Source organism: Gorilla gorilla, chromosome 1 (assembly GCF_029281585.2).
Source record: "Gorilla gorilla gorilla isolate KB3781 chromosome 1, NHGRI_mGorGor1-v2.1_pri, whole genome shotgun sequence".
Taxonomy (NCBI): domain Eukaryota; kingdom Metazoa; phylum Chordata; class Mammalia; order Primates; family Hominidae; genus Gorilla; species Gorilla gorilla.
The window spans coordinates 124,007,432-124,024,879 of NC_073224.2; the positions used below are offsets into that span (position 1 = coordinate 124,007,432).

General features: G+C 46.5%; 1 protein-coding gene across 2 annotated transcripts in view; it reads right to left on the bottom strand.

Moving 5' to 3' along the window:
• Window positions 1–1,587: 1,587 nt before the first annotated feature.
• Window positions 1,588–17,448, bottom strand: part of ZNF697 (zinc finger protein 697) — a 29,118-nt gene continuing 13,257 nt past the window's right edge. Inside the window, exons 2-4 of one of the 2 annotated variants that reach the window (XM_055355639.2) lie at window positions 16,756–16,896; window positions 8,046–8,308; window positions 1,588–6,287 (exon numbers count right to left, since the gene is read on the bottom strand). In XM_055355639.2, coding sequence (XP_055211614.1) covers window positions 4,876–6,287; window positions 8,046–8,271 — 1,638 coding nt within the window. In that variant the 5' untranslated portion in view covers window positions 8,272–8,308; window positions 16,756–16,896 and the 3' untranslated portion in view covers window positions 1,588–4,875. The remainder of the gene's footprint in view (window positions 6,288–8,045; window positions 8,309–16,755; window positions 16,897–17,448) is intronic. The other variant, XM_019021112.4, reaches the window with a different exon arrangement.

Consider the following 17,448-nt stretch of genomic DNA (forward strand, 5'->3'; position numbering starts at 1 on the left):
TCACCTTCACCTTTAAATGGTGTTGGAATGTGTAAGCATCTCTACCTCTCTCATATCTGTCTCTCTAGCATTGAGCACTATGCCTGGCACTTGCCCACTCAGCTGAGGGGTGAACTTCTCAGGGTCTCTGCTCTTAATGAGTCACAGCCTTGGGGCCTGGGGAAGGCCAGTCATACACAGATGGTATCAGAACACCCAGGCAGAACCACTCCCTACCTCAGCCCTTGATGCTTTCAGAAAAGCATCTCAGTGGAGTGTCTTCAGTGAATAAAAAGAATGCATGGAACTGCTTCCAGTGAATCCCTGGTCTCCAGGAACTGGCATCTGGCAATTCTTTACTCAGGTTGGAAATCCTTCAAATATATGTGTGGGAATGCCAATTTAAACATTGCACGTACACTGACACCTTTTTCAACCTCCTTAAAAACACAGGGCAACATGGTATATGGAACACCTGGCCACCCACCTCATTGGCTTCCAAAGCTGAGCATTCCCAGCTGCTGGAATGAGACAGGGCGCCAGCTGGATGCAGACAGCATTGTGAACAGTGCCCTGGATCCCACAGGAGCAGCAAGAAATTGAAACCCATTGGAATGTGCTTTGGGTTAGCAGAGATGACCTTGAAACCAGTCTAGCAGCAGAAAACTACAATCTACAGGGTACTTGCAGCTGTGATAGGGAGACAGAGGAGCAAGCACTAGGCAATTCATGCTGGAGGCTGGCCAGGTGTGCTCCTCCCCTCCCACCAGGGGCAGAGAGGATGGAAATTATGTGATTGCCAAGGGCAGCTGAGAAAAGGAGTCACGCCTGGGGTTTTGCTTTGTTGTGAGCTGAGTTGGAGGAATAAAGATCTGAGAGAAGCGGAGGAAGGCTGACTATGAGTGGTGAAGACGGTGAAGGCCAGCAGCAGCCTTCCACACCTATTCCATTGTCATCTGATGGACAGCCAAGACAGGCACTTTTCCTGGCTCTTACTTATGATATTGTCTTCACTATTTGGAGCAGTTGTGTGACAGGTGGCCTACCAGGAGCAGACAAAGCCTGATGCACCTTGCACTGCCCTTTGCCTCCATACTCCCCAGCGGAGGAGAGGATTTGAGCCTTATGTATTATTATACTTACTGTAATTCCCAAGAAAGAATGGGGGGGTCTCTAATTGGTCCTACAGAGTTCTCAACCCTGTTTGCTCATTAAAATCGCCTGGGGAGTTTCTATAAAACTACAGGAACTTAGGCCTCACTCCAATTAATTGCTCTCTTCATTTAAAAGGCAAACAATCCAAAAAGCTCTCCAAGGTTAAAAAAATCTGTAGCTTAAACTAATCAAACCTCAAGAATTCCAGGTTGACCAGGTACAGTTTTTCTAATTGGAATGTGGGCAGAGGCCCACTCACGGCAAATTCAGGGTGAAGTAGCACAGATAATATGCAAATGTGCCTGTATGGGCATGACTGTATTCTAATGCAACTTTATGTACAAAAATATGCAGGGCAGATTTAGTAGTTTGTCAACCCTTGTTCTACAAGAACATAGCTTCCATAGATAGAGCTGAGTGACATTTAATGTGTGGCAAAGAAGAATGACATGGTAAAAGACTGATATGGATTTAATGACAAATATTCCATATTGGTTGCTGAACACCAGAATGCTGTCCAAGGAACCATCGTTAAATAAAACAACCTGAAAATAAGGCAATTCTCACATATACAAGCACACTCACACGAAACCTGTTACTTTTACGATCATTAAATTATTCACTATTTTAACAAACAGCTGTAAAATAACATTACAGTGAAGAAAAATGTGCACAAACTTCAGAAACACAGTTTAGATTGTCTATGAACACAGGTCCTTAATTTGTATTTTTTCACATATGTACAGTCTCTTGATTGTAAAGAGACCACATGGCTCAAGGGGTTAACTTCTCATTTTCTCCTTCCAACTCGGAGCTCAAGATTTAATCAAAACCATTTAGCCTATTTAAACTGCTCCAGGTTTTGCTTAGTAAAGGGCAGCAGAGGAAGACTGCTCTTCATCAAATTCTCCAGGAAACAAATAATACACTTGCTTCCACCATCATTAATGAGTTGGTGGAAAAAGTCCTCAGATTAACGTTTTCAAGGGTGAACCGCAGTTAGCAGGGTTTGCCAAAGAAATATTATTCTAAAACTAGATAGAAGAAACAACCTCCTGAATGCATTTAACCTCACTTAATGCAGGTAAGTTCCCTGAAGAATTGTAAGAAAAAATGGAATCACATTTTAAATGCACCAATAGAGTCGGGTGTTGGTAGTTGGATTGTTTTCTTCTGCTAAGAATGTGCTCATAGAAGGGATATCAACGTAGCAGCTGACTTTCTTATCCATGGTAATAGAAATAATGAGAGAGGTAAATGAAGTCCAAAGATTCCCACTGCCACTAAACTATTTTACATTAGCTTCACTCTCCACTCCCTGTTGAACCCATTCTCTAAAGTTGCTGATATGTAGTATATTTCATGCAGACGAGACCAGGCATAGCAATGGCAGCAAAAAAACAAAAAAAAGCGGATAATCAATCCATGAATAATCAAAAGTTGGATGAGATTTCATAGGCACAGACTTGAGAAAACTTAAAACAGCTGGAAGAGGTAGATGTACATGGAAAGAAACCCACAAAGCAGTAAGATTACCTAGAAATTGGCTATATTATTTTCAGGTGGGTCTAATATGCTTAGTATTCAGATTACAAATCAGAATTCAAAACGGACACTTGTTTGCTTGTATTACTCCTGACTAGAAGAAAACGAGAATTAATGTCTTTGAAAACTGTCTATAGTTTGAAAACTTATTTGCATTTGTGAATAACAATAAACTGATTAAGAGGGCAAGATCAACAGGCATTATCCAAGCCCAGAATTATCAGGATTTTTAAGTGTTTTAATAACCACAAAAACATGCTTTCCTACAGTCCCCAAAGAGGTTCTTTACTAGAATACAACTGATCAAGTATAAATTACTAGCATCCACAGAAACTTTGCTAAAAGTGTAAAAACAATCTCGTAGCTTTTTTGCCCCCTTCCACTGTGTCCAATATTTTGTGAAGATGCTTCCATGAAATGTGTAGGGTAACAATCACTAGTGAAGAAAACAATACCGCTTTCCACAACTCTAACTTCTAAAGGCTAACCTAGCACAGGGATCTTCAGCATAAGTAACTGAAATCTATACAAGAGTCATCTAACTACAGGCCCTTACTAGAAATGGAACATAGCTAGGATACCCTAATTAGGCGACAAAGACCAGCTTTGTCAATAAGGACATGTTTGGCCCTTCTAGGCTAGCCTTAAGTTTTTCATCAAGCATAAGAATTTTCGGTGTCCTTATTTTATTATATAAATCATGACAAGTAAGTCTTCCTAGCAGCTGAGCTGGAGAATGCAAAAGGTCAGGCTACAATTATTCACACTGTCCTCAGCCTCTCTTCAGGACAGCCTGCACACTCCTGTTCCCAGGCCTTCCCTAAGACAGCGGTCATAATACTGATCTAACTCACAATGATGTGAGAAACAACTAACAATTATTAAAAAGCATAAAGCACTTTGCAAATATCAAAGTGCTATTTTGGCATCTATATAACAACCAGAAAACATTCATTGTTTGTGCTATTTGGCAATTTTGCATTTACACCTCTCCCTGACTGGGCTCTTCTGGGTAAAGCCTTGAGATTTCTACTGTGCCTCCACGCGCAGGCAAAAGACATTCTTACTTAGACTAGATCCCTCGTCAATATGCATGGAAGTGGGGGTTAGTGGAGGTCACTAACAAATGCAAAGTGAAGGCAAATGAGACCAAGGAGTCTTGCATCCCAAAAAAAGTGAACACTTTCTTGGATTTCTCACATAAAGGCCAGCAAAACTCTGAGCTAGTTGACTTTTTAGCAGGTCACTGGGCAACTGCTGGTCTAAAGTTCACTTGAAACACCTACATCAAGGTGAGGTGGGAAAAGGAAAGTCACACATAGCTGTGATTGCTCCCTTTCCCTGCACTTAAAACACCACCGTTGAGACCTGAAAGAAATACTGGGTGTGGCACACACCTGGGATGGGGCGAGGGCGGGGGAGGGGGGTCATCCAGGTAAACCACCTTGACCCAGCATGAAGCTAGAGTATTTTCAAGGAAGTAGCAAAGAACCCGGGACAGAATCAGGATTTCCCACATCAGAGAACCAGTTATAAATGAATTTCTAAACCCCAGACATTGCCCCTTGAAATGAGTGTGGCGTTTTTCAGCCCACTTTCCCTTGGATGCCTCAAAATAGCAGCTAACTGTGGCTCAGAGAAAGGAAAAGTACATTAAATATCCTGTCCTATGTGACTGACAAGGTTCCCCTACTTTTTGTGAGACAACAGGTGATGTGTGGAGATCGGGCAAACTCTTGGTGGGACCAAGATAGAATCACTTATACTTGGTTTTATTTCGCCCCATAACCCTCATGTAAACCCTCTCCCCGCAACCTTCTACAGGCCATCGCGGCCTACCCTAGTCTATTGCCCGCCATCCTGTTCCCACCCCAGCCCACGAACTGCCCTTCCTCAAGGTCCTCAAAGCGCCTGGTCCTCCAAGCTCTTCACCCCCTACAGCGTGTATTTAAGGAAGTCATCACCCCAAGCGCATCTCCTGAACAGTTCTTCCATGGAGAGGAGGCAAGTATAGCACCGGGAAAGACCAACTTACCCAACACTCCTCCCACTTCAGGAAACCCCAAACACCAAAGGCTCCCCAGTCACTCTCAGATTGTCCCTCCCGCCCCTTCCCCACTTCCTTCCCCTGGGTCAGTCCCAGGATATCTACCTCCCACAGGCTCCCCAGACGGCAGCCTCCCGCGGACCCAGCCCCTAGCACAGGTGCAGCTTCTGGTGCTGCGCGAGGTGCGTTTTGTAGCGGAAGCCTTTGCCGCAGCCCGCACACTTGTGCGGCTTGTTGCCCGTGTGGATGCGGCGGTGGCGGATCAGGTGGGAGCTCTGGATAAAGCTCTTGCCGCACTCGATGCACGTGTAGGGCTTCTCGCCCGTGTGCGTGCGCTGGTGCTGCGTGAGCGTGGAGAAGTCGCTGAAGCGCTTCTCGCACTGGCCACAGCGGAAGGGCTTCTCGCCGGTGTGCACGCGCAGGTGGTTCACCAGGTGCGAGTTACGCCCGAAGCCCTTCCCGCACTCGCGGCACACGTAGGGCCGCTCACCCGAGTGCGTGCGCTTGTGCGTGAAGAGGTGCGAGCTGACGCTGAAGGTCTCGCCGCACTCGGAGCACATGTAGGGCTTCTCGCCCGTGTGCACGCGCTGGTGCTTCACCAAGTCCGAGCGCCAGCTGAAGCGCTTGCCGCACTCGCCACAGCCGTGCGGCTTCTCGCCCGTGTGGATGCGCTGGTGGTTGGCCAGGTGCGAACGGCGCACGAAGCCCTTGCCGCACTCCCCGCAGGCGAAGGGCCGCAGCGCCGCCGCCCCCGCGCCGCTGGCCGCCGCGTGCGCGCGCCGGTGGCTCAACAGATGCGAGCTGAGGCTGAAGGCCTCGCCGCACTCGGGGCACGGGTAGGGCTTCTCGCCCGTGTGCAGGCGCCGGTGCTTGAGCAGGTCGGCGCGCCAGCTGAAGCTCTTGCCGCAGTCGGCGCACAGGTTGGGCCGCTCGCCCGTGTGCAGGCGCAGGTGGTTGGTCAGGTAGGTGTTGCGGCTGAAGCCCTTGCCGCACTCCCCGCAGCGGAAGGGCTTTTCGCGCGGGGGCCGGGCCAGCGGGGGCCCGGCCCCGAAGCCCCCCGCCACACCCACCCCCATCATGCCCACCATCGCGTCGCACTCGCCCGCCAGGCCGAAGGGCTCCAGGCTGGCGGCGGCAGCGGCCTCAGCCAGGCGGTGAATGCGCTGGTGCTGCAGGAAGGCGGCGCCAGGACTGAAGCTCTCCCCGCAGTCGGGGCAGATGGTGGGCGCGTCCATGATGCTGGCCACCAGGCTATCCAGCTCCCCGAGGTCCACGGCCATGGGGTGGTGGAGCCGGTGGAAGCGGCGGTGGGCGGGCTTGTCACCTCGGTGCCGACTCCCCAGGGAGAGATGTCGCCTCCAGGGAAGTACGGGAGGGGCCGGCTGCTCCTCTTCCTCCTCCAGCCGGTTCTCCCCAGCACTCTCGTCGTCGTCCTCCCGGAGGCTCCGGGATATGCTGTCAGACTCAGACAGTCCTGGGAACATCGCCATGTCAGCTACACCAGATTGGTCATCCTCTTCCCCACGGACAGAAACGCCTTCTTCCTCACTCAGCTGCCCCTCTGCAACAGAAAAAGGTGGCAGTGGGGGATTACTATACTTGGCATTCAAAAGATAAGCCCAGAGGAAACCTCAGTAATAAAACTGTGATTCCCTCCCTCAGGCACTCTGGATCCCTGCCCCTCCAAGGCCCCCTGAGAGTTTAGCCTCTCTCAACTGGATCCTCCAGGGAAAGGCCTAAAGGAGAGTGCACTCATTGCCCCCTCTGCCCACCCGTTCTTCAGGCAGCCTCCTCGGGCCCAGGCCCCACTAGCTGGACCCAAGGCACTGCCTAGCAGAGCCATCTGAAGGCCTGACTGCCTGTGTTCAGGATATTCAAGTCTGTGCCAGGTGGGACACTACGTAAGATCTCAGGAGAAAAGGTTTACTCACTCCAAGAGCTACCAATGCCTTTTAAGATTCTAGTCTCAAAAGACAAGAACAGTCTGCCAACCTGAGAAAGACCACTTGGCCTAACCAGGCCCTGGACTAATTTTTTCTTTTTCTCTTTTTATTTTTGAGACAGAGTCTTGCTCTGTCGTCCAGGCTGGAGTGCAGTGGCACAATCTTCGCTCACTGCAACCTCCGCCTCCTGGGTTCAAGCGATTCTCCTGCCTCAGCCTCCTGAGTAGCTGGGATTACAGGCTCATGCCACCACGCCCAGCTAACTTTTGTATTTTTAGTAGACATGGGGTTTCACCATGTTGGTCAGGCTGGTCTCGATCTCCTGACCTCATTTTCTGCCCACCTCGGCTCCCAAAGAGCTGGGATTACAGGCATGAGCCACTGCGCCCAGCCCTCAGGACTAATTTTTAAAGTACATTTGGTCAGTCTGAAACAGCTTATGATGGAACAAAAAACTGAACTCACCTTCAGGACTTTGCTATGGGTGGGGGGAGGGGGATAGTAGTGGGGAATAGAGAAAGAGATTACAGAGCCTAGAGCTGGTGAGCCCAGGTTAGAGGCTGGTCCAGGACACACACCTGTTGGTCTCTGGCTGCGTATCCCCAAGCAGAGGGAAGTTGCTGAGATGTGAAAGGCCTCACATGTGCCCTCCTCCACATGCTTGTGTGCACTGCGGAGGAGGGCAGCAGGGAGTCTGGGACTGTGTCACAGGGGAAGGAATGTAACCTCTCAGTCCTGGCCATAAAGTATTTTAGCTCATTTCTGTCCCCAGAGCATGCACTGAGCAGGATAAAGTAATGAATGCCCAAAGACAGAAACAAGGAGGTGGGTGGAGGCCCAGCATTCACTCTTTCAGGTCAGTAAGAGTAAGGCATTTAGCAGAGGCCATGGGCACTTTGGGAATTAGCCACGTGAACCTAGGCAGGTCACTTACCAGTGAGATGACTTATCTGCAAAGGGAGATGAGGACGTAACTGTAAACATCTGGATACCTCCTATTTGCACAGTACTGTGCTTAGTAACTCTATATGCAGCAACTCGTTTAACTCTCCCAATAACCCTGTGAGGTAGATTCTATTACTAGCTGGGTAATTCTACTGTAATGTTGTTCCAGGGGTTAATTTATAGCAGCATTCTCTACACTGTAAAGTACTGCGCCAGTGAGTGAGCCTCTTCACAGCTCACCTCAGACTGGGCTGAAAAAAAGGATGCTCTTCAGGCTAACACAAGAAAGGCAAGTCAGTACAGAATCCTGCTTAATGGTCCCCTCTATGGAACTCCCTTACAGAGAATGCTGTCCCTAGTTATGATTCTAGAGGAGCTAGAAGTAAGTGTAAATTTGGCAACTTGCATAGAAATCCCAGCTTTCTCCTCACCTGTGCATATGTCGGGCACTGCTTCCCTGTGCCTTGAGTCCTGTGGGTTGGAGCCCATCTCCAGCTCCAGATGGCCTTCTCTCTTGTTTGTGTCATGTGGATTAGAGCCCATTTCTCTTTCTTCTGGGTCCCCTTCCCTGCCCTCAGAGTCCTCAAAATCAGAACCCATCCCTTTGTCTTCTGAGTCCTGGTGTGCACAGATACCCTGATTATCTTCTTGTTTCATCCAGGAAGAAAAGAGCAAGGGAGGTGACCAGGAATCCCTGCTCCAGAAAAACACAAAGAAAGGTCACGTCAGTCTGGTCTCATCCCCTCACCACGTCTAGCCTTAATTTCCAAGTCTAATAAAATGTATGGAGTTCCAAGCCCCAGATGGCAAACCTCCACTTCACTCCACATTTTAAAGTAAACAAGTGAGTGCAAAGGAGGGTGGACTGGGTGGCAGAAGAACAGTGACAACCTCACTATGAGATTGGATGCCAACTCTCACTGGACCAAATCTTGATCTTCTGGCTATGATATGGATGTCTATTAGTGTGGTTTTATAGTTTAACAGTGAACTAGATGTTCCCATTTTTACAGCTGAGAAAACTTGAAACTCCAAAAGAAGAGGCCACTAGCCCAAGGCTACATAAACTTATAAGCAGTAGAGTGGGGATTAAGCAATTGTGCTGCCTCAAAGTTCCATGCTTTTCATACTCTTATTAAGCTTGCTCGCCTCCAGCCCACAGCAACCTTGCAAGTATTTTGGTTATCGTGCAAGTATTTTGGCTAATTTAAGGAGCCAGAGGAAAAGTACATCAAGACACAAGAATAATAGAAGCATCAAGTATAGTAACTTCTTGTCTAAGACCATGTCACCAACAGCACCACCAACCTGGCTTTTGTAGTGAGGATCTGCTTTGCAGGGAGGAGTGAGCCAAGATGATTCAAGTAGGCCTGGTGGGGCCAAGAAAAAGAGGTACAGGGGACCCTCTATATTAGAAGCCATCTCTATCATCCTAATTACATATTTTACAGTATCCGAATTGTAGAGAACCCTTAACAGGAACATACACCAGAGATAATTGGTAACCCCTCTACAGAAAAGGCCAACATGTGAATCATAGGGAGAAAATGACATCAGATTCCTAAACCTTTTGTAGATGTCAGGATAACATTTCAAACTTAAAGGGCCCCCTGCCAAGACTGAGCAGTTGAGCCAAAAATAATTTATTTCTGCCATCCATCACTCCTACAGCTTAGCTCCAGGCAGCCAAACAGTTTCTAGGTCGAGGATCTTGGACTGTAACTTTGAAGAGACTAGCTCTCTGCCTCAGGAGTCCCCAAACAGCAAGAACATGGCTGAGCAAGATGCCCCTTGCTTGGCTGGGAGCTCTTCCTGCCTCTGTGGAGGCCTTCTCTGAGGTGGCCCTGGTTCTACAGAGCCTTTGGAATGGTAAGTTGGAGTTCCAGGCAGCGGAAGTTGGAAATTCCAGCTGGGTCAGCCTCACTGTAGAGAGCCCAAAGCAAGTCAATTAACCTCTTATTGTTCCAGTGTCCTCATGAGTGGAAGAAGGGTAAGGCTACTTAACCTTTCTCACAGGGAGGGTGTTAGAAGGAAACTAATGAAAAAGCACTTTGGAAAATACTGCAGAGAGTAACTGATGCTTTGAGTTTTACAAGCGTGTAATACACACATTTTTCCTCTTAAGTCCTGATGCCATTCCAGCACACCCCAAAGACATGCTAGCCCCTCTGTAATTTTGGCAGACTCGTCACCATATTAGACTCTTTCTGAGAGATGATGATACGCTCCCTAAATTGGAACATCAAGCCCTTTCCTTTAATGTCTTAGGATATGGCTGTGTCTGAGGTTGGTCAGTCAACAGGTCCTGAAATGCAGTTGAATTCCTTTAGAATGTATACTGTTTAAAGCACCAAGTCTCCAACATTTGGAGATTTCTTGTCTAAGACAGTAGGAGAAAAATCTCATTAAAGCTGTAAACCTTTTAAGAGGTATACTCCATGACTACTGACCCCAAATCACTTCTGCCCATCACTCTTGCCTCTTTGGAGCTCGGACGCAATAGACAAGTACATCCCTTGAGTCTGCAAATATAATACACCTGAAAGTGGATAGGCAAGAGTAGTGTCATTAAACATGACCTATTGATTTGCTAGTAGTGGAAAACAGTGCAGGCGTTGGCGGGGCGGGGGGCAGGGGGAGTTAAGAGGGGACTAATCAATGGTTTCTACCAATCTGAGACCAGCAGGAGGGTTCTGTGTCAATAAAGTCAAATAAGCATGTCATCAGAATCTCATAAAACTAAAATAGCAAAGGTACAGTGCCCAGCATGACATAAAAGGGATTGCAGCACTCCATCCTGAAGGACAGGATTTAGGAGTCCAATCTGGGAAACAGCAGGGCTTCACCTCTAAGCCCTTTTATGGACAGGCTTTCTTATGGGGCACTTCAGACATAGCAATAATGGAAAAACAGAACTTTCTGATTTGTGATTTATTGGGAACCGAGACATCAGATATTAAACGTGGAAACATGGTTTTTCTAGATTTGAAGGCAGGGAGAGGGGAGAGCCACAGTGAGTTAGGGCTGACGTATGAAAAGTTCACAGTGCTGCCTCAGAATTAAGGCAGGTTCTGAGCTCCGAAGGGAGTAGTTCCTGATCCTTATTTTCATTTAGAATAGGGGAGGGAGGATTAGGTGTGCTCTGAAAAGAGCTTGAAGTTCCTGTCACCCAGATACCATTCATGGCACAACAACTACTCAAATTTGTTTTAAAATGCATTATGTTAGTGCAAAACTGGAAATCTGCATGCCCAGTAAGACGGATTCAGTTCCATTCATGCCAGCACATCATGGGGTTTTAGGCAATTGTCAGGTGATGGAGAAGGTTATTTAGAAGTTAGGAAAGATGATCACGATGTAATTATACGAAAAGCAGCTGGTTTGAAAAATATTTCATTTTGGCTTATATGCATACTAACATGTATATTTACACATGTATACACAGATCAGAGAGGAAGACCAGAAGTTTATTAAACTACTAAACTTCTCAGTCACTTTGGGGGCTTTGCAGCTCTTAACTCATTTGATGTTAACCTAATAAAGTAGGATATTTCCAACTTCACAGATAGGAAATGGGCACAGAAGTGACTAGTCCAAAGTCATACAAATCATAAATTGCAGAGCAGGGATACATACCCTTGCAAGTCTAGCTCCCGTACACACATTCTTAACCAGAAGCTGGTATATAGTTTGAGACTTGTCCTCTTTGTACATCTGTATTTTCTACATAAACAGGTATTTTTTAATCAGAAAAATAACTTTGTTTTTAACATGATAGAAGATGTTAAACCTGCAATTACTCTAGAAGTAATAAAAAGGAAGACACGGGCAAGAGTTGTGATAACCTCAATCTAGAAAACTTAATATTCAAAAACACTAGACACCATGGTATAAAGTGTCAGATATTCAGGCATATTTTGTTCCAGCTCCTTTCCCATTCATTCTCAAAAACTAGCAACATGTTTTCTTAGGCAAGGCTGGAGCTGGATATCCGGTGGGCAGCAGGGTAGTGTGATCACTTTGTGGCCAGATTGACCTGGGTTTGAATCCTCTGCTCTTTGCCAGCCACTTTACCTTGTACAAGTTTCTTAGCCTTGCTGAATCTCAGATTCTGCATCCATAAGAACAAGGATGCTGCCTCCTACCTTGCAGGGTTGTTTCTCGAGCCACAAAAATTAATGTTTGTAAAAGCTGCTGGCATGTTAGAGACACAATAAATGGTAGTTATAACTATGATGAAACTTCAGCCAACTTCTTAAGAAAATTATACACACCCCCATTCTAAATTGGGGGTCACCTATTCCCAGCTACGTTCATGGAGAATGGCCTTTGGCAAGTACAAACAGCTTCCCCCAGCCTTGCTGCTAAAGGTTCTATTAATGAACAACTCACCATGTGGATACAAGAACCAGGGAGTGACTAGTTGCTGAAGGGAGCTAGGTAGAGGGAGAAAGGTTTAATTCCAAATTCAATTAGTTTTCAGCTGCTGATTGCCCATCCTGTAAACAGAGTATAGGTCTAAAGCTAAATAGGGTGTGGGTGCCTGGTTCAGTAAACCCTAACGTACACCATCTGTAAGGGAGCTCTCCTTCCCCCAGTAAGAAGGAATAGAAGTTTAAGGGGGAAAAGCAATAGAGTGATGGGCATATAAAACTAATTCTACATCTAGTTGTAATCACTGAGGGAGACAACTCTGGTTTTTGGCCAACACAACCATTGTGCTGTGTGACTTTAAGCATTTGCCCCCTTCGGGCTTCCGTTCCATGAGAAGGTTGGGTTTGAATGTTCCTGAGTCCTCTTCAAGCTTGTCATGTGACACACAGGTGAGTTGATCCAGGAAGGCATCATTGTCAGTTTCATTAGACATTTCCAGCTCCAGCTTGTTAATCCACACAGCAAACTCTTAATCCCCAAACATTCCACCACCACCATCACAAAACCTTTTTCTTGGATGCAGATCACTTCAAGGTGGGACTGGGCAACTTCAACAAGACTGCTCAAATCCTGGTTTCTAGAACTTGTGATATTTTCATGTCTCTTTCCCCTACCCCAATTTCAAAAAAGTAAGGCCTATCACCCTATCACTGGGAAAATGCTCAAGAGCCTTCTAGACAAACTCAACCCCACTTGAAAGAAAAATCAGATCACTTTGAAGACACTGCTACAGAGCAGAGGTGAATGTGATAAAGTGTCTCTAAAAAGAGAAAAAGACTCCAGCCTGGGCAACAGAGCAAGATCCCTTCTCTACAAAAACTTTTTACAAAATAGCTGGGTGTGGTGGCACATGTCTTTAGTCCCAGCTACTTGGGAGGCTGAGGCAGGAGGATCACTTGAGCCCAGGAGTTCCGGGCTGCAGTGAGCCAAGACTGCCCCCACCTTCCCCCGCACTCCAGCCTGAGAAACAGGGCAAGACCCCATCTCAAAAAAAAAGAGGAAGGGAGGGAATGAGGTGGGAAGATAGGGGAGGGTAACTGAAGCCAGTAGCAGAGCCAGAATTAGAATTTAAACCAAGTTTATTGGCACATTCGCCAAATCCCCCACTTTGGGGCTACCTGTGAAATCTATCCCTATTGAACAAGATCCCCACCACTTTTGTGGATTTAACCTAACTTCCTATGAAGAGGTTAGGGCAGAGGAGTGTACACAACTCCCCCACCATCCTGGATTTTACATAGAAACCAAGGCCAGAAATAGCACCAAGTCTCCCAGCCTCTAAAAGATAAAGCAGGGGCGTAGCTGCCGCCTCGCTGAGGCAGCCTTCTGCGCGGACCCCAAGCTGTCACGCGGCCCCTGGCGTGGATGGCACCGCGGAGGCGGTGTCTCCTTGGAGCGGACCTAAGCACCTTCCTATGCACTGCAGCGGGTCCATCTCCTTTGACTCCAGTAACTGAGAAGTAAATCAGGGTGACCCGTTTGACATGTAAAGAACACTGAGGCCAGGGAAGCTGAACCCCAGGCGGCGTCTCTCTCAGGTAGAGACAGCAGGTGTTCCCCTCCGCTGGCTCCTAGAAGGGACAAATGGCCAAGCGCGTTAGGACGGGAAGAGGAAGGCCAGTTCCCAGCGAAGCAGCGCGGGCCGCACCTGGCAGCCCCGACCAGCAGGGACGGCCAGTTCCAGAGCAGATCACTCCCAGCCCCCGCTTGGGCCCCGCCTGGGCCCCGCCAGTCCCCAGGGCAGAGGGCGGAGGAGTCATGTGCCGCGGCGGCCGCTGCCAGGTGGCGGGGAGCCAGGCCGGCAGGGCTGTCATGTCAGGGGAAGGAAGCGGCCCGGCGGGCGGCGGGCCAGGAGAGGCTCCCACTCTGGCCTCCAGACTGCAGCTCCTTTCCTGTCTCCCACTCATCTCGAGGGTCCCTTCTCTACCTCCTCAGAGGAACGCAGGGCCGGCCAGCAGCAGCTGGAGGCTTCCTCCCTCCTCTTCCCACGCCCCCCTGCCCACCACTATTTCCCAAGGGAGCGTTTCCATAGCAGAGTCCAGGCGGGGACACCCGATTGGGTAGAGCGCTGGAAAAACAATTTCAGCCTGCGGTTCAAAAGGCTGAACTCATGACCACAACTGGGGTCTAACCAGAGATTCCAGGGGGTTAATCATTTGTCCATCTTCAGCACCAACTGGGTAAAAAGTCAGCTAGCCTCTCGGGGGATATGACCATCAAGGTCCTGCCTCCTCACTGGTAAGTTTATGGTCAAAAGGAACCCAAAGGGCAAAGAAAGCCACCTCGCCATATTTGCAGGGGATGCCTCTACTGAGCAAGGGGTAAGCACCTTACACAGAATGTGTCCACAACCAAACGTGGCAGGCGAACTTCCCCTCAGCTGGCTTTGCCAGGCACAAACCCAGACTGCCCAACCCAAAATGCCAGCCACCCAAGTGGCAGACTGCTGCGTGAGGGTGAACATTAATTCCAGACAGGGACAGCCAAAAGATTACTGCACCTAAGTGTTGCCCACTCTCCAGACAAGAGGAGCTAAAATAATATGATTTCAGCCTTGTGGTTACTGCTTTTTTTACCTGGAGAGGGAAGCCCAAGGTGGAAAAAGAAGGCTCAAAACCAAGGCAACAGAGAAACCAACCTACATCCCCATGGGTCAGCACCAGTCTGAGGCTCCTTCCAATCTCTGTGATCAGGAATAGCACAAATGCCCTTGGGGTCAGACATTTCCTGTCCATCGGTTGGGCTAGGGCCCCTCAGTTTGGCTTGATGGCCTCAGCTTATCACAAATGTCAATCCTCCACCACCACCCTATTCCTCCTGCACGAAATAAGAATTAGTGCAGCGCAGACACAGATCCTAAGTGCCCTCAAAGTTAGACTATCTGCCCTCAGCTGAGAAGTCACAAAAGCTACAGGTTTTCCCGTTGGCATTTACTATCCATATTTTACATTTAACTGATTAGAATCTTCTGCGACATAAATCAGGGTGATCCATTTTCCTGTATATTTTCCTTATATACAGGAAATCCTTCTGTTGATGGTTTTTTATTCCCTGTGCTCCACCACCACTACTGTTTTACACCCTCAGTTGTTTTGTTTAGTAAGAGAAACTTTGGGCGGCCCTCAGAATTATTATCTCTAGACACTTTCTCAGCAGCTGGCTCAAATGTTCCATGTTTGCATTTCAGGAAATCACAGACCTTGGAAATCCCTTCGTTTAACCTTCTTTTACAGAGATGAAACTAAGGCTAGAAAGGGAAAGTGACTGAAAGTCAGGTTTTACTAGAAGAGGCCAGACTCTCAATTTTGCTGATGGTGTCTCCAGTGATCTTTGCATCTCTTTAATATAAAACACATCTTCAAAAAATAGCCAGATAAATTGAGGACATATACTTGTCTTTTCTTTTTGTTTTTGCACACTGATTAATCAGGGTCCTCCTGAGAAAGAGAACCAATAGGATGTGTGTGTGTGTGTGTGTGTGTGTGTGTGTGTGTGTGTGTGTGTGTGTGTATAGAGAGAGAGAGAGAGAGAGATTGATTTATCATAAAGAACTGGCTCATGCCATTATGGGGTCTGGCAAGTCCAAAATCTGTAGGGTCAGCTGACAGGCTGGAGACCCAGGAGAGCAGATGCAGAAGATTCCTCTGAAGATCAGTCTGTTTGTTCTATTCAGGTTTCAGCTGATTGGATGAGGCCCACCCACATTATGGTGGGCAATCTACTCGAAGTCCACTGATTTATATGTTATCCTCATCTAAAAAACATCCTCACGAAACACCCAGAATAATGTTTGACCACAAATCTTGGCATTCTGTGGCCCAGCCAAATTGACACATAAAATTAACCATTATACATACTGTAGCTTAAAGGTGTAGTCTGCAATAATTGCATCATATTTACGCATTTAAACATTTTTCATGAAAATCATTACTACATACAGATAGTTGAATAGAGTCTCAGGGTATATGTGCTATAGAGGATGGCAGGGAAAAATCAAGATTAATCTTAAAGATCTACACAGCCACATGTGTGTGTTGTCTGGATTGGGGTCCTAGTTGTGTAACACTCCTACAGCAGAAAGACATGCAATTTAATCATCTATTTCACTGAAGGACAAAAGAGAAAACAGGTTAAGACTCCACCAGGGGTTTATGTGAGCTATGTGAATTGTTAACAGACAATCTTGTTCTGGGAAACTTGATGCTGGAATCCCATATTAATGTTGCCAGATGGGGCCAGGTGACCTCAGGAAGTCTTTTCCAACCCAGATGATTCTCTGATCATATTTCCACTGTAATGAATAGCCCTCAAGAGAATGCTTATCATAGCAAATAAGGAGAGAGGGGTGTTGGGGCCAAAGGACTTGAGGCACACATTCAATCACCCCAGCTTCCCACTGTAGATTCAACAACAACAAAAAAACTGCTCTTGTAATTCTTTGCCCAAAATAACTGTTTGGTGTTGTTGATGAAGAATGGCTGGCGTATTCCAGCCCAGTGCATTTCAGCAGTGGGTAAGTGACACCTCTCCCTATAATCTGCCCCCCCAAGATATCTTCCAAAAAGAAAAAACAGGAATAAAAATGTAAAGAAGTCACCTGATGCCTGAATTTTCCTGCCTAATTAAGTGTTAACCTCCACAGCTAGTTTTCAGCATGAAGTAAAACATTTGCATACACTTAAAAACAGGTTTTAAATAATTACATACCTGTTACTCTTATTTCCTTAAAAATAACAGATTATCAGCAAAAACCAGATCATAGGAAAGAATGTAACACACATGATCCACTTTCTTCAATAACAATGCAACGGTGACAAAAATGGCAAAGAAAGGGGAAAGTAGAGAGACCTGTAGGTCAAAAAACATAAACAATATCAACCAACCCCAATATACTGACCTTATTTGAATGCCAACTCAAACTTACAAATTACAGAAACAAATTATAAGACAACTGAGGAACTGTGAATACTAATTAGATATTTGATATCAAGGAACTTCATTTTGTCAGGTGTTGGTACTGAGATTAAGTGTTCAAAGAGTTCTTATATCTTTAAGAGATATATAATGAAATATTTACAAGTGAAATGGTATGTCTAGAATTTGCTTCAACATAACTCCTGGACAAAGGGGAAGGGGCTGGGGTACAGATGAAACAATATTGGTCATATATTGACCACTGTTGAAGCTGGATGGTGGTATATATAGGCTTATTACACTACTTTATCTACTTTTATATATTTACTAGAAAGCTTATAAAAAGTTTTGAAATGGATAATTATATTTTTTTCTGAAATTTTGGGTTATTTATGTCCATTTAAGTTTTGGCCAGAACATAATAAAATATCAGTGATTTCCATAAAAGGAATAGCCTGCTTTTATAAATCATGCCAGAACAAGAGT